A 26,001-nucleotide genomic window follows, 5' to 3' on the forward strand; every position below is an offset into this window, starting at 1 on the left:
TTTTCTTTTATTAAGTGCCCAAAGGCATTTCTCTTTTTCTGTCTGCCCCTTCAACCCCCAGAGAGTTTTCAGGCTTTTCTCTGAGAACCAGACCTCACCCAAGACTTTCTCCCTCCCAGCCGGGATTGCTGTCATACATTCCTTTTGCTGTTTATGCCCCAAGACTGTTCAGAAACATCAAATGCAGCTGCCCCCTTAGTTGATGACATTTTATTCGGGGATCACTTTACACCTCCTCTCCGGCATCCACACAGGCTCCCAGGTGTCCAGCAAGGAGCCAGGGCTGGCCTCTGTTGGAGACACGGCCGGGGCTGGGAGCAATGGAATTCCTACCTCACAGCCAGAAATTGCTATCCACGGCCATTGCATGTGCACTGGGACAGAGAAGGACCTGGGTAACAAGCTGCTGGTGCCATACTTTGGACTCCACCCCAAGCAATCAGATGGAGCATCCTCCATAAGGCACCAGCAGCAAACTGCTCCTGGACAAGGTATCTAGAAGAACCTGCAGTCTGAAGGTCCTCAAGAGGTTGATCAAGACATTTTTGAGTCTGATTGCTGAATCTTGACAAGGCTTGGATGAGTCTCACAGGCTTATTTTAGCAGGACAGTTATGTACAGGGGTAAAAGTCCCTTCGCACAAAATTGGAAGCTCCTGTCAAAAGGGAGGCAGAGCAATGCCATATCACTCTCTTTCCTGTTCCCTAACTCGCTAGCATTCAGCTTCAGCCAGGAAGGTGGGAATGGTCTTAGGAGGCAAAGGATGTAAGAGTAGGTACTGGTTCCTCTTGTTCTCAACCCCATCAGTTCTACACCAGCTACTCTATTTTTCCACTTTTCATTTCCTATTTACCATGGGATAAACCCTTTTGTTACTCTAAGTGCATTTAAGGATGACTCTCGTATATAAACGACCAATAGGTTTGATCCCATCCAACCTAATTTTATCAGACTGTAGAGAACGTAGTGTAAGGTCAGGAGCAATGACATCGTTCAGTGCCTTGCTTATGAAAGCCTCGACCTTAAATAAAGTTCCCCTGTTGTAGGATGTTCAGGTGGGTTAACTGCTGCTCTCTCAGCTACGTGATGGGACTAATGGAATGTAATAAGTCAGTGGAAAAAAATCCAACAAATTTCCACAGGATTTGGGAGTGTGTACACAAAAATTTGTTAAATATCCGTTTAAACTATCTGCATTTTCTAATTATAAACTTTTTGGATGGAGTAAAAACTGAAGGGAAGAAGACAAATCCATGTAATGGTTTGGAAGGTTTTGAATCTGCCAGGTGTAATGCCAGTCACACTGAGAGTGACCCTCACTGCCAGTCACAGCGAGGGTTAAACACACTTGTGAATGTGGGGAAGGAGGGAAAATAATCTGTAACTATAGAATAATGACTTATGAGTGGGAGCCAGCGCTGGGACAGGGGCAGCCCAGGGAAAAGAATACGTTTATGGAGACAAATGAGCCACAAGGTGGCTGCAATAGTTTGGAACCAAAGCGATTTTGCCAGTGTTTTTGTTCAAGTTCTGCGGATGCTGGCATGGGCTGCAGCAAGACCAGTGATGGGTTTGCAGTTTTAGGTCCCAGCTCAGAATCCGATCATAAACTGGCTACAAGGCTGCGCTGTGAGGAGGATGGGGAGCACGGGAGTGGCACAGACTCTCATCAAAACATGGGAAAGAGCTGAGAGGCACAGCAGAAGGGGCAGCAGTGGTGGAGCAGTGGTTCCACCTCTGTGACTTAGGGTAAGGAGACTCTAAGCTACCTTCCCCCCTCCCTGGGTTTTCCCATAACTGCTAGGCTATGTCAGACCATGACAGCTTTTACTGAAAAAATGTTTGGAGTCCCAGTAAACGCACTCAATGCACTTGGTATCCAACAGGTGCTTTACCTCCTGCTGCTCCTGTGTAGGAAAAGGGTTTTTTGGCTTCCTCACTCCTTGGCACAGAAGCTGAGATGGACATTCTTGCCACAGACTATTTTTGCAATGTGACAAAAGCAAAATGAAACATTAATGGGAACGTCATCTACAAGAAAAAACCCAAAGAACTGTTTACGTGTGGCTTGGAGGAACAGCACAAACAGTGGGTCCGTAACCAGAGATGCAGTTGTTTGGTGAGAAGCGTAGCTGGGAAGTCCCAGTTACAAGGGGCAACCCAAGTATGAGGCAAAATTCACACAGTCTGTCAGTGGAGCGACCTTGCTGCGCCGCAGCGTGGCTCATCAGCCCCACTCACAGAGATTTATACTAACAAAGGGTGGTCTCTGGCTCGCAGAGCCTATAATCTCATCTAAAATTCAGTGCAACCATGAAAATGGAGGAAAATAGGAGAGTAATGTAAAACATTATTAAGGCTTTTCTAAGCAAATATAATCAGAGCACTTAGACGAGCGGTTGAGCGCTTCGAGCGGCCGGGGCACGTTCTGTTCTCGCACGAAGGCTTCAGATCTTTCTTGCCACTTCTGGGACGCCCCTGATCTAGACACCCCGGTTCTCCCTTTCTGCCGGCGCTCTGTCATTCCTCCCGCTAAGGGATCTACAGAGACGGGGAGTCTGACCGTGCCCCCGGGCAAGGGATGGAGTGAAGACCTCAGCGAGCTCGTTTTCAGTGAACCCCAGCTCGGGGTCTGCGGGGAGGGCCGGGAGCGATCGCACCGGAGATACCGGTGAGGTGCGGGGTCTGGAGGGGCTGCGGGCGCCCGCGGCGAAGCGCCCTCTGTTCCTCACCGAACCGGCGGCGTCTCGAACGCGGCGAACGAGCCCCCGCGGCGGGGCCGGGGCCGGGGCGGGCGGGTCTCGGCTCCTCCGCCGTCCCGCCCCTCAGCCTCGCTCCCCGGGGCCGCGGCCGGAGCGCGCGGTCCCCACCTCGCCCCGGTGCCGCGTCTCCCCGGCGGGGCGGCGGGCGGGCTCCCCGCTCTCGCTCCCTCCCGAGGCGCCCGGGCGGCTCCGGCGCCTCCCGCCCCCCCCCCCCCCCCCCCCCCCCCCCCCGCGGCGGGACCCCCGCCCGCCGCCGCCGCCCCGGCAGCGGGGAGCCCCGGCCCCAAGTCCTCATTGGCCGCCGCGGGCGGAGGGAGGATGACGCCCGGGCGGGAGCGGGGGTATAAAGGGCGGGCGGGCCGGTGTGTCCGCGCTCCCGCCGCCCCGCCATGCCGCGCGGGTTCCTCGTCAAGCGCAGCCGGCGCCCCGGCGGCTCCTACCGGGAGCGGCGCCCGGAGCGGGACCCGGCGCCCGCGGGCGACCCCGGCGCGGGGCGGCGGCCGGAGGAGGAGGAGGAGGAGGGCGGCGGCGAGGGGGAGGAGGGCGCCGCCGCCCGCCCCGCCGCGCGTCCCCCCGGCGCGGCCCCGGCGGAGGGTCCGCCCGCCTGGGGAGCGGCGGGGCCGCGGGCGGCGCCGTTCGAGCGGTGCCTGAGCTCCCCCGCCGCGGCCGAGTCCTTCCCGCCCGCCGCCGCGCTGCCGCCCGCCGAGGCGCCGCCGCCCCGCGCCCCGCCGAGCAAAGCGCGGGCCAAGGCGCCGGCCAGGAGGGCCAAGGCGGCGCGGAAGCCGAGCTTCGCCGACGAGGTGACCACCTCGCCCGTGCTGGGGCTGCGCATCAAGGAGGAGGCGCCCGAGGGCCGCCCGGCGCCGCCGGCGGGGCGCACGCCGCTGGGCGAGTTCGTGTGCCAGCTGTGCAAGGAGCGCTACGCCGACCCGCTGGCGCTCGCCCAGCACCGCTGCTCCCGCATCGTGCGCGTCGAGTACCGCTGCCCCGAGTGCCACAAGATCTTCAGCTGCCCCGCCAACCTGGCCTCGCACCGGCGCTGGCACAAGCCGCGGCCCGGGCCCAGCGCCGACGGCTCCTCCTCCGCCGCCAACGCCGCCGCCGCCGCCGCGCCGGGCAAGGAGAACGGCCCCGAGCGGCGCCCCGCGCCCCAGCCGCCCCGTCAGCACCGCGGCGGCGCGGACAGCGCCCCGGCCCCGCCCGGCCCCGCGCCCGCCGAGGCGTTCTCGTGCCCGTGCTGCCAGAAGCGGTTCCGGCGCCAGGCCTACCTGCGCAAGCACCTGGGCACCCACGCGCCCGACCGCGCGCCCCGCGCCTTCGCCTGCCAGCTCTGCGGCGCCCGCTTCCCCTCGGCGGACGGCAGGGACAAGCACGGGCTGTGGCACGACGTGCGCGAGGAGCTGCTGCTGCCGCCGCCCGCCGCGGCCCCCGAGGGCGCCGAGCGCCGGGGCTTCCCCTGCAAGCTCTGCCCCGCCGCCTTCCTGAGCGCGCCGGGGCTGGCGCGGCACCACAGCAAGTGCCACCCGCCCGAGGGCAGGCAGGTCCTGCTGCTCCAGGTGCCCGTGCGGCCGGGCTGCTAGGACCGCGGCGGAGTCGCCGGGAGCGATTCCGGGGGGAGCCTCGCCGAGGCCCCGGGGCGGGCGGGTGTCGGGGCGCCGAGAGCCTCGGGCTAGGAGTGCGGCTGTACATACCGTGTTGAAAGAGAGGAATTATTTTTCGTGAGAAAAGGAGCCTGATCCAGCGACCTTGTTTTAATAGCCCTCGAGCTTCGACGTTTTAAGTTACGGTGAGGTGTTTGGTTTGCTGTGTTTCGTACTACGGTAGTCGAGAAGGTAAATGTTCCTATTGAGTCCGTGTCGAGTCATATAATAGCTAGCAAAACTTACGGAAAATTACTCGTGCTGTCTGCTTAATTGAAATACAAGGTGTTGATCTATAGCTAATTGCGCATCTCCTGTTACTCCGTGTTTCTGTACTAGCGACCCTACGGGAAGCAGAACGCCCACCTCCGACAGCTGCCCCTTTCAAAACTTGCTCCGTTCGTGGCTTTTTAGTGCTGCACAGGCAACAGCAAGAAGCGCGGTTCAGTCTCACCGGGCCAGCCCTGCGCCCTGGGCAGGCAGAGGGCTGCGACCCCTCTCCTCCGAGAGCTGCATCTTGATGTGGCTGCCCCGCGTTTTGTGGGCAGCTGAAAGTAGAACACGAAACAGGCTTTTGATATGTGGCTAAAGCACAGGTGCAGGCTCCCTTCCTTCTCCCTAACAAGACCTGCCTTTAGGAAAGCAACCCCCGATGTGTATTCCCTGACGTTAACAGCGGTCTGGCCAAAAGCTTTGAAATACTGTCAAATTTACCCGCTACTGACATTTCAGCCTGTATTTATCAATTTTTTTCCCCACGCATTGGTGCTCGTTTCCAAATGTGACAGCAGATGAGGGCCAAAAATAAGGGCAAGCAAATTCAATGAAGGATTTAAAACAAAGCTCACGCCTCCCTTGAATTCAGTAGGGCAAAGTGGGTCAGCTGGTGATCTGTGAAGAACCAAATAGATCCCAGTCATAGTCTTTGTTCTAACACTCTCTCTGAAATGAGCATGCAAAATATTTCAATCTTTTGAATAGCATCCTCTAAATAATTTTTTTGTACTTTCATATTTTGTTACATACAACTAAAGATGTACTTGTGTGTCACACCCAAAAGGCTGAAAGCAATGATAAGTACTTTATTCTAAATGTGCTTCACAGACTTTCTCATTCAAGTTCCAGAACGCAGACTAATGAAATAATATACTATGACCTTAAAGCAGCCAAGATTTGCTGTTTGACAAAGGAGGCTAAACTTGCAGCTCCTTCTTAACATAACATGCTTTATTTCTGATATATGAGAAGTTGTGCATTTTTCCATCATTTGTTGGTAATGGCTACTTAGGTAAAAATGCCCGTTTATGCCATTAAATGAGTTCTGCCCTAGAGAAGGTCACTATGTCTTTTTTAAGTCATTCTCCTTTCCCCACTTGTGTTGTCAAAGACAAAGGGCTCTGGACCACAGAAACCTGATGATTATTAACTGGTCGAACAACCAGCCTGCAGGAGGGAACATCCTGCGCTCTGCGTTACGACTGGAGCTACGTGCATTGTATTTATTAGATCTGGGGAAAAGTTTTCAGTACAGTGTTCTTGCGATGGTTTGGGAAAGCGCTCTTAAGAACTCCTGTGTACTACTTCTTAATACAAATGAAAACTAAGCTGTGTATCACACTTAACTGCTCCATGTGTAATACACCATGAGTCTATAAATGGAAGTAAAAAGCCTAATCACTGAGGTGAATGACTAATATACAAAAGGTGGTAAGAATAATTTTATTGTATTATTAAATAGCATGTCTTCTCTTCAACCATTACAAATTTGTAGATACTACATGAATGACAATACATAGTTTATCTTCTTGGTTTTGCCCATACGATATATTTACACATGCAGTTAGTACCGATGTCATGCTACATTTTGTTAACAGCATTTTGTTGTTTGCCAGACTCAAAATGTAAGCATTTCATCTTCTGTAGTAAAGAATCTCTGGGTGGGTGGAACATGTGTACTAATCTGCACTCACAGGGTTGGAATTGTCAGCATTTCAGGCTGGGCTCCTGGAACATGTTCCCTTTTCTCCCCTAGTACAGATCATCAGAGCAATGAATTTCTATCAGGAAAGTGCTCTCTCTCTCTTTCTTTTTCTTTTTCTTTTTTTTTTTTTTTTTAAATTTAGGAAACAAGGATATACATCTAGACCCAGCAGCCCAGTCATTAAGGCCTACATTTGAGAAATTTGATGGCATTTACCATTGATACCACTTGGAAAAGCAAACATTATAAAAATATTTGGAAGCCAAGCATAAGTAGAATTTCAGCACAGTGATTTTGTTTTTCTGGCATAGATTATGGCATCACCTGCACAGTTATGAAATGATACATTGCTTTGTGAAGAAAGTTGGTGCTAGGAGTAAGTTATTTTGTTTGGACTGCTTAAGAGGCTGTTGAACTATTTTATTCTTAACATAAATAATCTGTACACATCCTGTGCATTAACATTGTGACATCTGACAGAGACTTTACAAATGCAACTTCAATTTAAAATTGTACATTCATTTTCAAATTGTACATATTCTTTCTTTGTTACAGAGAAAATTGCAATGGGGCACAATAAATACAGTGTAATCAAACTGCAGTCTCCAATTCCATAAATGACTCAAAATCAACCAGAGTTAAAAGTGACTACTGTTAAGAATTCGTAATCATTCAGGAAGGTAAAAGGTGCAGAGGACAAACTGCACTAAAAAAAAAAAAAAAAGGAAAAAAGGAAAAAAAAAAAGGAAAGAAAAAGGCAGCCTGGAGTTTGATAAAAAAAACCCCCAAAAGGTAAAAATATTTAATTCCAGTGTCACAGTTTAAAACAAAACATACAGAACAGGGATATGCAGGGCACACGCACACACACATTAGAAACATTATCCTTTAATGGAAAGCGGTGCGTTGCTGCAGGAAGTGTGGCCGACTGCTGTTCACTAGAAAGCTGCAGGCATCTCTTAGGACTTGTTGGCTGAGCCAGAGGATCGGCGCAGTTTCATGGACATGCGGCTCTTGCTAGTCCGAGGAGACATTGGAGAGGCTAAGTCTGTTCCATCCACCTGTGCTGTTGCTGCTGCTGGAGCTTCTCCCGGCTGAGTCTCTGGGCAGAAGCCTGCAGAGGACAGCAAGAACCAGACGGGTCAGTGCTGCCTTCCGCACTCACAGTACAGGAATCTATTCACAAGGGACAGAGAGGAATTTCAGTGCTGCTGTCACTCCCACAGCATATCCTAGGCCTTTAACCAGCTATGGGGTATGGTACTGCATATGGAGCTAGCAACTGCCACAAATTCACCTCTAGAGAAATGATGATGCCAGAAACCACTGAGCTTTGGGACTGCAGAAGCCCCTCACTCTTGGGAAATGAGGCAGCACTGAAGTGGGCGACGTTCTCCCACTAACCGGGAGAGCAAACATTTTCAGTTCCCTTGCAGGGACGGGGAGTTGTTATTCAAACCAGAACCCAGAGGAAACCAGTCTTTAATTGAGAATATGAAGGTTAACAGCTCGTTGCACATGAAGGGAACTCTAGGAATGCAGCTGAAAAGGTGGAGTGAATCGGGGGCCAACCAGGAAAGCAGAATATCTTCTCCCATCCCAACTTTAGCTGGTGCTTCAAAAGGCACAAATTCCTACAGGGCCCACAAGGCAGAAGCTTGAACAGATCATACTAACTGGATGCACTATACATTAACATTTCTTTGTAAAAGGAACAAGATGAATTTGAGATAATGGTATGTAGTTCATTAGCCCAGCGCTATGCTACAGAGGACCCCGAGTCCTCACTGCAAGAGGACGCGGCTGTTCCTTCACATACAGCCCATCTCTAAATCTTCTTCCATAGAGATAAAAAAGGAAAAGGAGAAAATATGAAATAAAAATTATGCTCTCCTTCCCACGTGCAGAGAATTAACACCATGAACTCACCTCCACAAAACTAAACTGCATTTTAATTAGCCATTTGCGGAGACTGACAATCTGATTGAACTGAACTACCTCAGTCGCCACTGATCGCTTCTGACCTGTATAAATTATGGACAGAAGCTTAGTCCTGCATAAGTCAATGACGAAACCCCTGCTGACTCTAGTAAGCTTGAATGTCACTTGCTATTTCTTCCACGTCACGCTGTACTGGTAATTCTTTAAAAAATGCAATAATCAAAACTGAAGATCTCCCTCTCGCAGTATACATTTCGCATATAAGGGGTGTAAAGCCATCCAAAACTGATCGTGATTTATTTTCAGAGACTCCTCTAAAATCAAATTAGGTCATCATCTAAGAAGTCTAAGAGTACATTCAAAACATATCATAAGCCTCAGTGATTTAGCAACCTGGCCATCCAACCTGGTCCATCACCTGCCCGCTCCAGAGAGCCGGCGTGGTACTTTCTATCTTTTTCAAACTGACACAACCCATCGAAGTGACAGGCAGGAGAAAGGGCTGTTATTTTTTCCCCAGCAGGTGACAGTAATTCTGCTCATGAACTAGGTACTTCATTGCCAAACAATCTGGAAAAGCATGATAATGCCTGACTCACTGTGCCTTATAGAAAAAGGCAGGCAGGGAAACATGCACCCTCATTTTCTGAAATTCTATCTTGTTCTAATTTTACAAGGAATTAAAGCATTTCAAATGGTGGAAGTTAAAGAATAGAAAATAACCGTTGTTGTTTTGCACAGCATACCATTCACAGCTAGCGTGAAAGACCTTCCGTTTCAAGCCTTTGCCCTTTACCTTGATGTGGCCAATGCTTTCTAGTGGAGGTTTTGGAAGGAGAAGAAATATCACAGCATTTCTTTCTTTGTTGAGAATGAAGAGGTGATGAGGAAGGAGGAGTGGAAAGAAGTGAGGGGGGAAGAAAAGATAAAAGATAAAAGATAACAGGCGTGAGACATGAGGCACGAACCGCGGAGATTGAAGGGTATTAACAGATGAGCACAGAAAACAGAATTCCGAATTTCATTATGCAATTGCTGCTCATGCTACAGGTTAAAGAGAGTGATGAGTTAGTTATGTGCAATGAAGCAACAGCTCTGAAATCCGGCATCATACTTACCAACTATGCATTACAAGAAAAAAAAAAAAGGAAAAGAGAGAGAAAGAAAAGAATTCTATAACATTATCCAGATCCAGCAACCTTATTCATAGCAACTGAAATAAATCCTACACATTGTCTGAAATGCTTGCTTAAAGTCTGTGAAAACAGTTAAACACACACACATACACACAATTGAGAAGGAAAAACAAATGGCAACTTGGTATATGGCTTCTGCTCCCCAGCTGTTTCACAATATTAAGGATGCTAAAATTATAGCTAGTCTCAAAACGAGACTTCTGAAATCATGTAAAGAAGATAGTATTTAAGCTAATTAGTCTGCACTGAAGTGTCAAAACCTTGTGTGAAATCTTATCACAGTTTGGTAAAGAAAACCTACCCCCCCCCGTTATTTCAATTAAGGTATTATTCCAGTCATATCTTACAATTTTGTTTATAATTCCTGCAGACAGGAGCACAGACTCACGCAATCCCATTTTTTTAAGAAACTGACTCAGAGCTATTGAGGAACAGAAGTCACGTAAAGTGATTTTCACATCTGAACATATCACACCAGAAAAGTGAAGAATAATGGCACTTTAAGTATATTTAAAGTTTGACAGCAATCGAGAGACTGATTGGTAACTCAATTTCTTTGGGTTTCAGATAAGCATATATCTATCTATGTACATACATACGCACATACACATATGTGGATACTAAATGCGGTATACAGAAATTTTGCAGGTTTTGTTTCCCTTTCACAGCTTTAAAATCTTCAGTGTAAAATGTTATCTTTATCTCTCTATGGAATGAAGTATTTGTATATAATATTAACATATTATATAAATATATATTTATGTAAAAATAGGGTTAAATAAGGATTTATTGATGATTGAACTAGAACCAGAAAGTTCTATAAAATAAACAAAACAGATGTGCTTGGATTTTTAAGAGGTTGAAAAATGTCAGGAAGTGATCCATATTTTTCATCTCTTAGGCTTTGCAAAGGACAAATATCATAGCCTGATGAACTATGATATTTCAGGGCCATAACGTAAAGCCGTTTCAATTGCTTCTGAACAAGGAGGTGGATCAACAAAGTTGAAATGCAACACCTGGAAATTCTGAAATTTTCAAACTGAAATTTCTGAAATTTGAAAATGTTAGGACCTTATGATAAAAATATCTTGGTTATTCAAATCCAAAATGAACCATATAAATGTAAAACAGAATCCTAACTACACACAGACTGAGTTAGTAGGTTAGGTGAAGGAATCCAGAGGTATCATAACACATGTGTTGGCATGACTCATCTTGCTCACCAGTTCTGGCTTTCAAAGAGGTGAAAAATTCACCAAGCAGAAGCCTGACGGGGTGCTGGTGTTAAGACAGAGTGCTGCACGGTAAGACTGCTCTCAGTATGCCTAGCTTTATCCACCTTATCTGGATCAACATTTTCCTGAGTGCCATCTCTGACAACGACCACAGGGGAGAATATAATTTGTGCACGTTGGTAAATTGTGATGCCTCTTAAGATACTTAAGCCTCTCAGCCTGACCTCCAGGGAAGAGGGCAATCAGTTTTCTACAGCTTGTGCCCTCTGCCACTCAAAAATTCCAGTCCAAATCCATCCAAGTTGTCCGTCATGCTCAGCAGAGCCTTACTAGTGTCAAGGAAGTAAGTCTCTCATGAATTTTGAAAAATGAGAAAAAGTGAGAAGCAGATGCAGAGAAAGTCTGCAAAAGCAGCTGCAAAGCAAGATGAGACAGTGAAGAAGGGATGGCGAATGGCCTAAAGATTCGTGAGACTAGAACTGGTAAGAGAGAAAGAACACAGCAAAACCAATTACATTTATGGCAAAAGAGCAGCAAAGCCCACGTCCAGTGAACCTCGCTCTTCAAAACCTGGCTGGAAACATTGGCTAAACCCATGCCTCTCTGTAAACTAAGTATCTGTGAAAGCTACTGGCAAAATTCCCAATATTTCCACTAGCAAAGATTCAGGCAGAGCTAAGACAGCTTACCATTACTACCACTTATTGCCGTATCTCAGTCTGCAGGAGCTGGTGGTGGAACTAGAGGTTACAGTTTTGGTTATGAATCACATGGCTGTGAATCAGTATCACAGAATTTTTCTTTTGCTCTGTGCCTCAAAAAAAATGGAAGGAACTACACAAGGAAAATATCACAAGACAATAAATTCATAAAGTCAAACACTCAAAACCCAGGAAATGTCAGGATTAAAATATTTTGTCTCTTTGTGTGTATACACAGGATGCTTTTAAACTGGACAATCATACTTTGTTTTTCAGTAGACCCATTTTAATCAAATGTAAAAAATAGATCGATTTGGGTCTCTAGCAGTACACACCAAATTTACTGCCTCAGAGTGCTGAGGAACTCCATCTTACTACCACCCTAGTGGTCAACTTAAGCACAATAGTTCAGAAATGCAGAAATTTCAGTAGGTTTTGAGTTTTTGCTCTGATTTGGAATGAAAAAAAAAATATCCTACATTTCGACTGGAAAAGGGGTAATAAGAAACTCTTCCCAGCCCTGCCAGGCAGGCATACAGCCCTCATTTCTGTATTTCAACTTCTCTTCCAGTCACAAACTCCAACCACCACCATCAGTAAGTGTTGCTTAGACCCTTCTACAATGAGAAAAGAACCACCATTCTCATTTGCGAAGGGGCAATACAAGGCCAAAAAAAGATCCTCAGCTCAAAGTTACACAGCAAAAAAGCAGCAGGAGAGATTAAGGTGCAGGCTGTCAAACTTGAGTTTCTCTTGTCCGAGGATCAATTATCTTTACCTCTACATTCCCTACTTCCCTGCCTGTCAGCTGGCATCCCCAATTTGGGAGTGAGGCAGCAGAATTGTTTTGAACACAGGCTTGAAAATAGAAGGAATGATTGTTGGGATGAAGAAGTCTAATGCCTTTATGACAAGGAAAATACTATGACTAATATAGAGAGGCCCCTTCATTATATGGTTTTCTACACTATTTTTAGTGGGAAGAGAGGAAATAAAGAAGAGAAAAGACAAACCCAAGACATCTGTACAATTTAAAGCTCAGAATCTTAGCATTGTGGGGTCAATAAGCCCTTCAATATCATTGAGCTTAACATTGACTGTTCCCTTAACCTATTTTGGAGTCATAGAAATCTCAATAGTTGTATAGCAGGAGTTACTCTATTTAACAGGAGTATTTGCAATTACTGTATTTAACAGAGTCAGCACAAAGTAGAAAATACAGAGGCAACTGAATGATATTCTGTGATTAAGCACACGGAAGTCCCCCTTTTTTTAAAATGCACACATCCACTATGCTCATCAGGTTCCTAAGCATGGGAAGGTGCCCTTGTCAGCTATTTTGACAGGGCAAACTAAGTATCTACATAAACCCACAGCAGCCACAATCACATGGTATTGAAGAACAACTGCTCTATGGAAGGGAACTGCTTTTGCTGAGGGCTGAGCCTTGGATAAAAAATGTCAATCTGAGGAAACAGAGTTTGATACTGAGTGGCATGTACTCTATTTGTTCTGATTATCACAGCTCAAATGAAAAAAACTGGCATGCTGAAACCAGCCAACACAATCACAACCACAACACATTTAAAACACCTGGTGACAGGTACCTTCATAGTTTCTACATATCTTCCTTAGAAGAAGAAATTGTATATTGTATTTTATAAAAATTAAACATATTTGGCAATTGTAATCTTGGAGATCACAATCCAACTGAAGAATCAAGTCTGTAATATACAAAATGCGGAAATATTTTCTAGTCCCTTCTGGTCAGTTATTTTTCATGAAAAAAAGCACAGACAGAAATTAAATATTTTGTATTTAAAAAATTGTGATGCATTTTTAGAAACTGGTCAGAAATTTTCAGATGACATGGAAACATCTGTCAGGGAGCCTGCAAGACTTTGTCTGAGTCATCTTGTGGGTGATGAATGTGTTCCCAGGCAGGATTCCAGTACCACTCCTATGTGCAGTCCTAGCACAATTCAGAGCTCTTCACCAATCTTTAAAAAAAAAAAAAAAATCTGCCTGTTGTAGGGACCCTGGAATCATAGGGTTATTGCTTTTTCATAGTCCATCTGGTAGACTCTTTCCTGGGATCATGGGCTGTCAAAGTTCTTGGTCATCTGTATCCACTTTGCTCCCTGGTCTGCCTTTGCTATTACGGAAACCAGTGGTTTCCAGGCTAACCCCAAGCCCTAGGGTAGCCTTTTTGGCAGATGACTGCAGTATTAATTTATACCTGCCTCAGGCTTTAGAATTTGTGCACTCCAGAGTCAGCTTGGAGGCAGATGGTACGCTGCTATGCCAGGCATTCTGTCTGGGAGCCGAGTATCAGAGGCCCAGGAGCCCTGGATCGAACGGGGTTCTGTCAGCCCCTAGGCTGTGGGCAGAACTGCCAGAGCATCCCCAGCATCCCTGTGCTGGAATGAAAGCTCAGAGTCAGGGAGGTCTGGGGACAGGTTGTTTGACTTCTGATGTTGGGTTGCAGTGTGCCACACACCTGTCTTAGGAAGCTCCTGGCTGCTTCTGACACTGATGTGTTGGTCAGTTCCACTGCATAGCACAAGGTCAAGAAGAATGTGGCCCTTGGGACAGAACACCATGTTTTGTGGTATGTAAACACACACGTGCATACACGCAAATGTGAAATACATCACAAGCTCCTATTAATGAGATTTCTGCAGAAAAATTATTATATTTGATAGAATCTTTCATCATGTTAGAGATCATGTTAGAGAACACCAAGTACGACTAGGATAATTTTTAAATGAATACAAGAATTGTCACTGTAAAGCAGTGTATTCCAGTGCACCAAACTAATAAAGAGAGGCAGCTTTGCGTTACCTCAAAAGAATGAACTAGAGGAAGAGGGCAGAATGATTTAGCATAGAATGCGATTTCCAAAAGTGAACAGGCAGAACCAATACAAGTGTAATAAAATACAGAATATATACTAGCCATTCAAAAGTGCCTGGTGTTGAATACTTACTGAGTGCATTAGGTATTGCTTATTGGTACCTGTTATTGTTTTTAATGTTTCTAGTTAAGAGATTTTTCCTATTCAAATGTTTCCATACATTAAATTATGTTACCATTTTTTATACTGATTTAATTAGTTTTAAAGTACTTTTGTTTCCCTTTGGTCTTGACTATTTGCACTGGCGTAACTATACCACTTACTACACTTTGAAACTGCACCTCATTTCTACTTATGGTTTATATTTTCAAGTGAAAGAGTCTCAATGTTTTAACATCTCTCGTTCATTCTTTCTGTAGTCCTATCACAACTCTTGCATAATTTTAGAATTTATTTCTGCATATTTTTGCAACTGAGAAACAAATTTTGAGAAAACAACTTACCAAATTTATTTATTCTTACAAAATTTATTTTATTTGTATTTACAGCTTTTCCACAGAAGCATTTTGATTTATTTACCATTAAATAAAGGTTTCTGAACAAGGAATTTCAAGTGTTACACATTCTTCTTCTCCTTCTCTCCTATGTTATCACTGCAGAATGTCTTACAACATCAATGAAAGACAGTACAGGGTACAAAACACACCACTGCCATCCAAGTACTACTTGTTCATGCTGAGAAACAAAGGTCAACACAATCAAGTGTTACTCATTCAACAACTGCCTCTATCATTAGTTACCTTAATCCCAGAACCAGTGTTAGTGCTTCATGCAGACCTGAGGTTAGTAAAAAACTAAAACTTTAAGAAGATGTAGTGGTCATTTCTCAATCAGTGTGAAATTCTTTTTAGTGTGAACAAGGGGAACAAGGAAAGTTTGCATACAATTTGGTTACAAGCTTAGTGCTCTAGTAAAGTAAGAGGAACAAAGGGATTTTTCGGACACTTTGTCTTACCTTCAGATAAACAGAACTGATATTTAATGATCTAAAAAGAGGGGAAATAAAATAATGAAATAATCATAAGGAGTTCAAGAAATTTCAGAACAGGAAGGCCTTGAGTTACTCACTTTCTTTTACTGATTTTCTAATTAGTAACTGAAAATGCAGTATCCTCTTATAAAACAGGTATTTTACTGGAAAGCAAAAAATTACCTTAAAACCAACTTTGCAGCTAGTAACCTGGAAACAAAATTGATGATTGCATGGCTCTCAAATTTCCAATGTAAAAAATTTACATTCTAAAAATGTAGCAAGTCTTAAAACTTTCTTATAGGGAAGGTGTACTTAGATTAAAGAATACATCTGCTTGAACTAGCCTGGATGAAGGAGTACCGGTGCTTCTATGGAGACTTTATACAAGGGAATTAAATAAAATTCACATAGAAATATAGGGTCTGGTTGCTATATATTTGACAGCTAGCCAAATCTTAAAGCGAGGCACGGGCTCACAATGCCAGGCAACAGAACAAAGATTTAAAAGCAACTTTGCCCAGGTTCTTAAATATGTACATAGTCTTTCAGATTAATGGCAACTCTTAATTATGTGTGAGGTCTGAATTTTTAGCTTTTATAAGTAAGGATACTGCATTTCAAATGACTGTATAAAAACCATTCTTTACTATACTTCTTACCTGTTTCTGAGGGCAAATGGTGGTAAGGTGCTGGACAGAAAACCTGAGCAGCAAAATCCTCAAAAGTTGTAGGCTCTAGATGATGCTGAACAATTGTCTGCAGGTATCGTGCTCTCTCCTCGTAACTGGATTAGTCAAGAATTAAGGATCAATTTTTTTCAAACAACAGCAACTTAAATACTGTCTTTTAGGTAACTGATTTCACTGCACTGTGATCACAATTCAATATAAAAACATAACAAGTTTCTAAGAGGTATAACATGGAAAATACCTTAGCATTAACAAGATAAATTATACTGCACTTTTCCATAACAAACTACTTCCATAATCCATAAACACACACACACACTCACATACAGTTAAGATAAATACACAAGAGAAATTTGAGTATTGGAAAAACACTTCCTCAATTATGCCATTAAAACAAGCAAGAATATTTGTAAAGAATCCACAGGACCCTTAAATATTGGCTAATACGGTGTCAGCAGGGCGCTGACAGCAAAATACTGTACTTCTTCCTTTTCCCTTAAATCTCCCTCTCTGATATTATTGACAAGAGACCAGTATCTTGAAGTGCTGTTGCTTTTGAAGAACCCTCTCCAGGCTTCTTGTTCCAGCAGGTCTGATTGTGCTGTTAGCACAGAGCGAGCGAGAAAAAAAGAGAGAATATTTCTGCTGTTCATGAAAGCAACTATGGAAATGGCTGTCAAAATGCAGAGCAGCAGGCAGCAACATACAATTATCAAGCAAAACTACCATGCTGACTTCATGTCGTATAGTTCCTGAACTGAGAAATCAGTTAACCTTTTCTCTCACAACTTTCAAAGTCCTCCAGCTGCACTCAATACATGGAATGACGGAGATCTCCTCCAGTTATCTTATAGAATCATAAAACTATTAGAAATATTCCCTTGCGCACACTTTTAAAAAAATATTTTATTTGTAGACAGTGAGATCATTTTCTCCTTACATAGTTCTGTTTTCCTATGCACCCCCCAAACGAATCAGCATGCTGTGGAGGAATGCACTCAGAATTAGTTTCGTGAAGGTTCTGGGTTCTGATTTCAGATTTGCTGCTCTCTTTCTGGGGTAACAGGGACAGTGAGGAAACTTCCTTTCTGACTCAATTCCATCATCTGTGAAACAAGGATAATACTAATCTTCTTCTGGCAATCTAAACATAATGGCATAACAAGCTTTTTAAATAACAAGTGCTAACATTAAAAGCAAATAATGATACTATTGTCAGTTATGATAAGGAATAAAGTTCTCAGCCCCAAATTAAAGTTGAAAACAATACCCTTCATCTTATTTTATAAAACTATACTTTTAACAATTACAGAACTTATCCTCTGAAACCTTTTCTGCAGTTTTTTTCTGTAATATATTTACAGTACATTTTGCAGTATGTCTGAATATGAAAAAATCTACAGAAAATGCATTACATGAAAACAACTTGTTCTGAATAAATATCTTCATCATACTTCCTTAGATCACAACTTGATAGCATAGTAAAACTGGGAAACAGTTTTCCCTCTAAAATCCATGTTCTGAACTCTTTCTGGATCCTGAGACAGCTGAACCTCAGCAGAAGTCTCAGTATGGAGAAGCAATAATAGAAGCACTGGGACAAGAGAAAATATAAAATCCCCATTGTAATGGTTCTTAGGTTGGGGGATAAACACAGTATTGAGCCTTAACAGAGGAAAGTAATATAGTGCAGTTTTTAAGAGGCTATGTATAAGCGGTAGAGGATGAAACTGATGGTTGAAGTCTAAATAATACTATGTATCTCACAACTTGTTGAAAAGCACTTTTTTCATTGGGGGAGATTCACAGCTGCTGAATTTTCTGCAGTTAATAGAGTCCTTTGATTCACAGCAGTGCCCCTTGCACAAAAAATACTGGCCTTTGTGTATTACCAGAAACTAATTTTCTATTTGGCTGAAAAGGGAAAAATGGGGTTATTGCTTCTCCCTCCTACAGAGCTTTTCATTATGCCTGATGCACTCAACTTCTAAGCTCTTCTGAGAAAAAAAAAATAACTGAAGAGGCAAGAGGTAGAAAAATGAGCTTGTTAGCACATTAGAAGTGAAGTATCTTGGTGGGCCCTAGAAATTCCCAGTGGTGTGTTAACTTATCACTCTATGCATGCTGGCACTGATAGTCTCCCAATTGATCACTCTCTTTTCGCACCAAAGGTGCTGCCAGGAAGCAAAGGCTGAAGGCCCACAGGAGAACAGTCTGCTATCAAAACAAGCTGTTTTTAAAAGTCTCCTTGAATGGGTAAAATGTTTCATGAAAAAGTAGGGTGGAGACACCTACCTTCTTTTCAAATGCTCTACTTTCAGAGGTCTCTAAAGGAAACCTTTTAGTTTATCCTATTATATCCAAAGCTTATACACAAATAAGGCAAAAATGAAGGAAAGTTACTGATTTGAACATAACACGGATGTTCACATTCTGCAATCTAAGTACCTGTCTCCTAACCAAATAAAGAAGTCTCTATACAGATGCTGACTGTGGAGGATAATGATGTTTTCATTACACAGTGGACAGGACATGCTTATATCAATTCTAGAAATTTAACTGAAATGCATACATAGTGCACATACAGAAAAGTAATTCAGCTAGCCAGGTTGCTGCTTGTCCTAACAATCCACAGAACCACTGCAGCTTGTTAAAAACAGAACCTTGCTTAAAACCAAAACAAAAATCTGATGTGAATTCCAAGTCCAAAGTTTGTTGCATTCTGCACTAAGAAATGACACACGGTCCACAGAAGAACTCCTTTCCTGTATTAGAGGCCGAATAGCTGAGATGGGGATACTTTTATCTTCTATTCATTTATACTTTGAGAACATTCTAACATTTTAAAAGTCAAAATTTGTATGCTTTTGTGGCTGAGATCATCTAGTTCTACACTGTACTTGACTGTAACTATCTTTAAGAGTAACCATGAACCCATGGTAGTTAATTTCTACATTACTTCTAATAGGCTAGACATTTATTTCTTTAAAATGCTGCTCTCTAGGGAAGAGTTATTAGCACCTACAAATTGAGTGGCACATACAAACTCAATGGCTAGTAATAATAGGGCAATGCAAGCTGTATTCTTACTGTGAGTGGATGTTGCCACTGGCATCAGCAATTAAGATGAAATGGGAAGGATGCATGGACAAACCAATGGAGAAAGACTATGACACAGAGAGTGACTAAACACTAAGTGTTGTGAGCTTTCTGCTTCTAAAGAAGACACTAACTGGAATGAAAGAGAACAGATAAAAAGGTAAGACATACATTAACTATACAGGCACTCATCCAAATCTGTTAGCTAAAAATTTGCAGATATATAATCTGCAAAAAGTGTAACAAAAAAAAAATCTAAAGACTGCATTATACTGTTTCAGAATATAATTGTTCTGAAAAATACAATCAGTACAAGAAAATATCAAGAACTGGATGTTTATATGTCACTCAGGTTGTAGAAACTCCAGCTAAAATATCATTTGCATTATAATCCATTTTGCTTATACTATCAATCTGAAATTATTTCTATTAGTACTGAAAATACTGTACTTCCCATTATTACTGTGAACATGCAATTTTTTTTACACCTGTTGATTTGCATTTGGGAACAAGCACAGAAATTCTGGCTGTCAGATCACCTGCTTATGCTTAATCTGTCTGGAAAACAACATCTCATGTCTTTACCCAATAGCTTTACATCACTGTTGACTGTATCACTTCCTTTTTTAACTCAAGCTCTCTTTAGATTCCCATGGCAAAAAACATCTATGCCTTGCAGATTATTTTTGCATAATCTAAGCTAAGACTTCTAGCCATCTACATGAACAATTATTTAGGCTTTTATTTCACATCTCAGTGACAGTCGTATTATTTTCCTCTGGCTTCAACAAATGAATTTTCATTCCTTTTTACATATACTTGAAGCATTGCAGCGCCCACTTTCTAAACACACAGCTTAGGGCATTCTCTTCAAATATCGCCATCAGTCTGCTACTCGCTAGCAAATATGCAAGATACTTTGTAGTCCATCCCCATTTAATCTATTTTATCAAAAATACTCTTGCTTCCAGTCAGTTAATGTAGACAGTCACTCTCACTCACCCTGACATTTTTGGACAGGCACTTTTGTACTTTTCCCATGTGGCTTCTTATGCCTAGCACCACCTCCCCCCTCAAACTCCCTCCTTTGCTATCATGTTTATTAATAAAGAAACAAGGAAGACACCTTGTAAGACTTAAGTTCATTGCTGTGTAGGTCACACAACTATTCACAGTCTGCTATTGTTTTACACTTCCCTGAATTTTCTATCTGCTTTCATTTGTTGTCTTCAGTTTTATACTTTTTTTTTTTTTTACTTCCTGGGGACAAACAACATCTGTCTCATGCTGTACTCCATCTCAATATGAGACTGGGGTCTGTGCTAAGGATACGTATGTGCCACAATAATACAAACAAAATAGCACTCTTTCTATCTTTATCCACCATCTTTTTCCTTTATATCCAAAACCAACTGTTTCACACTGGCAATTTTTTATCCATGGGTTCATCATCCTTTGATATGGTGAAGAAATCTGTTTGCTACAGTTCCCACATCTCTAGTTTAGTCTTTTTTTCCTTTCCTGTAATTTTAACCATGCAATTGCCATAAAATCTTGTACTTTCCACTATTTAGCCTCTTTTACGGCTTCCATCTTTGAAGTCCTTCTGTTGAATTCATCTCCTCATAGTCATTTCCTTAGATTTATTGTGTCAATCTGAGTATATGTTTTCTTTCCACTCTTCTTATTCACATCTCTCAGTTTTAGAACTGAATAATATGCATTAAAATAAATTTGTGTAGTATTTTGCAGTTAAAGAAGAGTGGATGCATGTTTACTACATGACAATAAATACCAACCCTAAAATGTCAACTTGAGGCTTAAAAAAATTAAGGAAAAGCAGTTTCAATACAGAGTAAAATTTCCAAGACTTTAATTAAGGACAGGGCATTTCACAATTCTCTAATCTATTACCAGAGCACCTAAAGGCTAGATTCATAAAAGGGCTACAGAGGAAATCCTAGTGCCTGCTCCAAAGACCATTTGATAACAAAACCTTCCTGAGCAGGGACTGGATTCAAGGAACTCTCCTCTTCAAAGAAAGCACCATAACCATTAGGTTATATAGATGAACATGAACTTTCCATGTGATTCAGAGGAGATTTTATTTTATGAAACAAAATGAAATTTCAACATTGAACAGAGTGTGCCTGACTACAAAACACCCTCAGTCTCGACAGTTAGAATAGTTTTGTTAGAGGCAGAAGATGTGGCCTCAAAACTGGGAACTGTGCTCTCATTTATTTTTTATCCTCTCATTGAGTAGGGAGTTACCTCTAATCCAGCAAGTATACCTTGAAAACTCTTAGCATCACTGTCCTAGAGGTCAGAGGAGCAAAGAAATACCTACCTACTCATTGGATAGAGACAGGCATGAACTGGGCAGATCTTCAAGGAAGAGTGGCAGTGAAAGCTTTAGACACCTGTGAACTTCAGAGGCATCCAAGACTAGGCATTTGCGAAGATCGTCATCACCTATATTTTAGACTCAGGCACTTATAATGCAAATGGGGAAAAACTTGGGTCAGATCAACACAGTAGTTTTATGCCTAAGTGCTCTCAAGACTTTTGGAAAAAAATACAGAAAATGTATTACCAAGATAGATTTTCTCACCACCTTCCAGAGGGAAGGATTATGCTGGGGAACCTACTGAATGACAGGAAGTTAAAAAAGGGCTGAAGAGATGCACAGTTCATAAATAGACTAAAACACTGTCAGAAATACTTGTAATGTCTGAAAAATCTTTTTAAAAGATCAATATTTCATTTGTTCAATAAAACTTAAAAGGAATGCATTTCTAATGCACCTAAAGTCACCAAAGGCAGAAACTCCGCACTTTTCCAAAAGTCAAAAGGAAGTATTTATCACTTCAGATACCATAATAAAATGTTATGTCTCAGCTTCCATTTTAGTAGATGACTTCAAAATGATGTTTGGGTGATTTAAAATGCATCAAGATCACTATAGTCAGAAAACACTCTAGAACTATGAAGTTCCAAATTGTAAACTCAACAATGCTGCAGGCATCACTGGACATATACGGATGGGCTGGTCAGGTCAGCAGGATGGTAACACAACTTTTTTTTTTTTTTCTCCTTCTTAGGAAAATAAAAGAAGTCAGAATTACAAGAAAAGATGTCCTTTGTGAAAAGATTAAAAATGTGGGCTCTTTGATCAATATTTTTCTATCACTGTCACTCTCATTTAGAAAAACTGAACAAAAATTGAAATTAAACACTTCCATGAAAGTCTTACTCATAAATCTTCCCTGCTCGTGCTTATGTATTTACATGTATGTACACACCTGAGTAGTAAATCACAATGTAACTGTACACTGGAATATGCAGTTACAAGACTGACGGTATGCAGTAACTGAGATACTTTGATTCTGATCCTAGGAAAAAGAGGGGGTTCTGATGATTGCCTAGAAATACATCTTGGAAAAAAAGCCAGAGAATGCATTTCTAAATAGCAAGATGGACTTTTTCAGGCTAAATTACAAACTGCTGCCAAAAATACATTTACAGTTGCATCCCTGGTAGTTCCAACTGTTAGCAAAATCATCATCTAATAAGTCAATATATATTGATATGATTGTGGAGGGTAGGACTTTGTCAGCCAGGCATTTGGAAAATAATTTAGACAAGCAGAAACCAAAGCAGTGCTCCATCTTTAACTAGAAAATTAAAATCCTCCACTCAGTGATACTTGCTTGTAGGATGAACACCTGCAAGAGCTTTTTTCTAAATTGCATGTATATACTATTTATATGAAAGAGATTAACAGTAATTTAAGAAAAGCTACATAAAATGCACCCTCTTGTTTACTATATTTGCCCCCTCAGCAAATTTAGAAGCACCACTTCTTTTCTAGACACGACCCAAATCTGTATTATTGTCAACACACAAAAACATGCCCAGGATATGAAAGACCAAAGGAAACAAAGAAACAGAGAGGTACAGTGAATGGCATATGTTGATAAGAAATTTTAAGTTTCTTATTCCATGGCCTGAGATGATGTACAAACCCCACAGAATTAATTGCTACAGTTTGAACTACTTAAAATGATGAAAGCATCAATTTTATTGGGCAGATATTTCCAAGTAAATTACGATTCCTGATGTTAAAATGTGAAGAAGGACTGCTTCCAGCAAAAAGATAACAAAAACAGGTTAGGACCAAGGTTTCACAGAATGGAAAAGTTAGCCATAGCAAAATTTGACTTCTGAAGGAAGCCCGGACAAAACCCATACATTAGAGAAATGGAAGTTTTTTTTTCTGGGAAACTTCACTCTGAAAGAAGAGATTGTGCAGTGGTTGTCAAACCAGCTGAACTCATACTGAGTCACAGCAATTTGTACTCTTTGTTGGCTCTTAGAATTAAGGATGTAAGTCAAGCTGCTATTGATCCAGTGTTGGAAGCCCTGCAACTAGCTGCATTTTACATGTAGGTGGGTGATCACAGCCACACGAAGAGGAATAACGTTCTCTTATATTCTGAAAAGTGACTCTGTAGAGTGGCATCATGGTGTACCCTGTTCATTGCATTTCAGTGATTTCCACATCTAGTTCGCATGCTATATAAATAAAGAGATATTTTTTTTCTGGCTGCAACTTCTGTTTACTGAAGACACATTGGTATCTCAAAGTCAGCCTGGTTTCTTTTCTGTTTCTTAAATACTGCCAATATTGAAAACAGCATATAAATATTTTGCTCCATACATCTGTTTACACAGCTATGCTGTAAGTGAAAGCAGCTTCTCCATATGCAATTGGAATTTAGCCACAACCTGATGACTCATTAAGCAGAATTCAGTTTGTTCTCCTCATATTGGATGCAAGTTATTTAGGTGAAAGAGAAGAAAAAAAATTACTATGCTTGACACTATTAAACAGGTGAAAGAATTAAAAATTTTATAGTCTTCTAAAGATGATTTTTTTTCTTTACTGAAACCATATTTTCAATACTACTGGCAGAATTTTTGCAATAAAATGTAATGAGATTTTCTTACTTATAAAAACTGAGCACAAAACCCAGAGGAATCAAAATTATATTTTAAAGGTAAACTTTTATGTTGCATTTAATGAAAACATTTTAAACCTGCAGAAGGGACTCAGTGTTAATTATCCATAATCACTAATTTTAAGAAGTAATGCATACGTGACAATCTACTAATTAATGTAGATATCTCATTTAAAAAAAAGTAAATATGAAAAACAACAGACTAAGATTGTAAAACTTAAGCAAACATAAGAAGTAATATCTAACACCTTGAATAAAAATATTTTTCAATGAACGTTGTAACTGCAAAAGGGCTTTCTGTGGCACATGCCTTCATGAAGAAAATAAGGGAATATATAATAGATAAATCTATACAAATTAATCTCATCGTTCCAGATCTTGCAATTTTCCAATGCTTACAGCTGTGACATTCTTTAAATGAATTTACTGAAAATTACTTTTAATTTTTATACTGCTAAAATGTTCGATAAATCTCTGATAAATTAAAAGTTACTGGACAAATTACAACACCACATGCTTTTGCCATTTAGAGGCTTTTTTTGAAACGAGTACTAACCTTACAGCTAAAGGAGACTACTTCTAGGATCTCTGCTCCTATGGTTAAATGATTCAAAGTACTACAAGGCAAGCATAAGTTAGATAAAGCTACAGCCTCTAAGTGTTTCTAAGTCAATGCTATTGCTTTCTGCCTAGTTTACTAGCATATTATATATTGAAAGTCATTGACTAGTTTACTAGCACATTATATATTGAAAGTCATTGACTTTATCTGAATTTATCATTTTTACGGTGTAAGCACTTAAAAAATTGCTAAATTACTGCAAGGAATTGTAATTAATGCTTACATTTTCATTGGAAAACATAATACATTTAACATTGTGCAACACTGTCCTTCTAGGAAAATTCCTGATATATTGTTATTTTTACATTGTTCCATCAGGTGTTACAGCTAATCAAATTCTTCAGTGATTTATAACATCATCTAGGAATAAAAAGCTGTGATTCATCAGCACAGACAAAGCCGGGCTTTAATCCATTCCTATAACCATATTGCCAAGTCTATATTGTTTACATTGCGTTTCAATTAAGAGACAGGCAGGACACCTGGTACTTCTTTATCTAAGTCCCACGGGCTGCCAGATGACTCAAAATCCATAACAGGTGCTAAGGCAGTGTGAGTGTAGCACCATTAACACAAGCTGGAATTGGATAAAATTTGGACTATGCTTAACCACTTAAAACACTCAATCATGAAATGAAAAATGTAACCACTCTGCACCAAGCTCCTTTACAAAACGTACTTATATAGATATGTAGAAATAGAGTGCAAGTATAATGCACTTAAGATAAATTTTAATTGCAGTATAAATATTCTCCAGAATTGAACTATACAAAACCCAGCTATATTAAAAAGTTGTGTTTCTTTAAGATAACCACATAAAAATTTATCCTTACTGAATTGAATGAATTCTAATTCTACTAATTTGCAAAAATGACAAAACTGAAGCTTAGACTTCTAGTAATTTCAAATTTCAGGGAAAAAAACCTCATATTAACAATACTTAATGAATTCTTCAACTCTGTACAACCCAGAAGTTATTTTATTTTAAGGACTGTGGCAAATGAAAACATCTTATGCAAGGGTCTTAAAAACAAGATTGAAGTGAAAAAGTGTACGATAAAACATACTCCTTTGCACTGAAAAAAGTATGAAGCTTAGACACTGACAGAACACACCTCATGAGAGAAAAAAATAAGCATCAGAAATTTTACAGTGGACAATTACTTAAGAACTATCTGTATCTAAATGTGCAGTAATCAAATTAAGTTTCTATTTAAT

The 26,001-nt window shown here is 41.5% G+C and overlaps 2 protein-coding genes across 4 annotated transcripts in view; one reads left to right on the plus strand and one right to left on the minus strand.

Annotated features, from left to right (window-relative positions):
* The first annotated feature begins 3,151 nt into the window (after positions 1 to 3,151).
* INSM2 (INSM transcriptional repressor 2) lies at positions 3,152 to 4,342 on the plus strand. Its single transcript, XM_069857028.1, has one exon. It carries the CDS (start codon positions 3,152 to 3,154, stop codon positions 4,340 to 4,342), a length of 1,191 nt encoding a protein of 396 aa, XP_069713129.1.
* Positions 4,343 to 6,675: 2,333 nt separating this feature from the next.
* The window catches only part of RALGAPA1 (Ral GTPase activating protein catalytic subunit alpha 1), a 125,081-nt gene continuing 105,755 nt past the window's right edge, over positions 6,676 to 26,001 (minus strand). For 2 of the 3 annotated variants that reach the window (XM_069858453.1, XM_069858454.1), the window contains 2 exons: positions 16,009 to 16,133; positions 6,676 to 7,497 (listed from right to left, as the gene is read on the minus strand). In XM_069858453.1, coding sequence (XP_069714554.1) covers positions 7,343 to 7,497; positions 16,009 to 16,133 — 280 coding nt within the window. In that variant the 3' untranslated portion in view covers positions 6,676 to 7,342. Of the gene's footprint in view, positions 7,498 to 9,070; positions 9,186 to 16,008; positions 16,134 to 26,001 lie in introns of all 3 variants that reach the window. The other variant, XM_069858451.1, reaches the window with a different exon arrangement.

Source organism: Phaenicophaeus curvirostris, chromosome 5, assembly GCF_032191515.1.
Source record: "Phaenicophaeus curvirostris isolate KB17595 chromosome 5, BPBGC_Pcur_1.0, whole genome shotgun sequence".
NCBI classification, from domain to species: domain Eukaryota; kingdom Metazoa; phylum Chordata; class Aves; order Cuculiformes; family Cuculidae; genus Phaenicophaeus; species Phaenicophaeus curvirostris.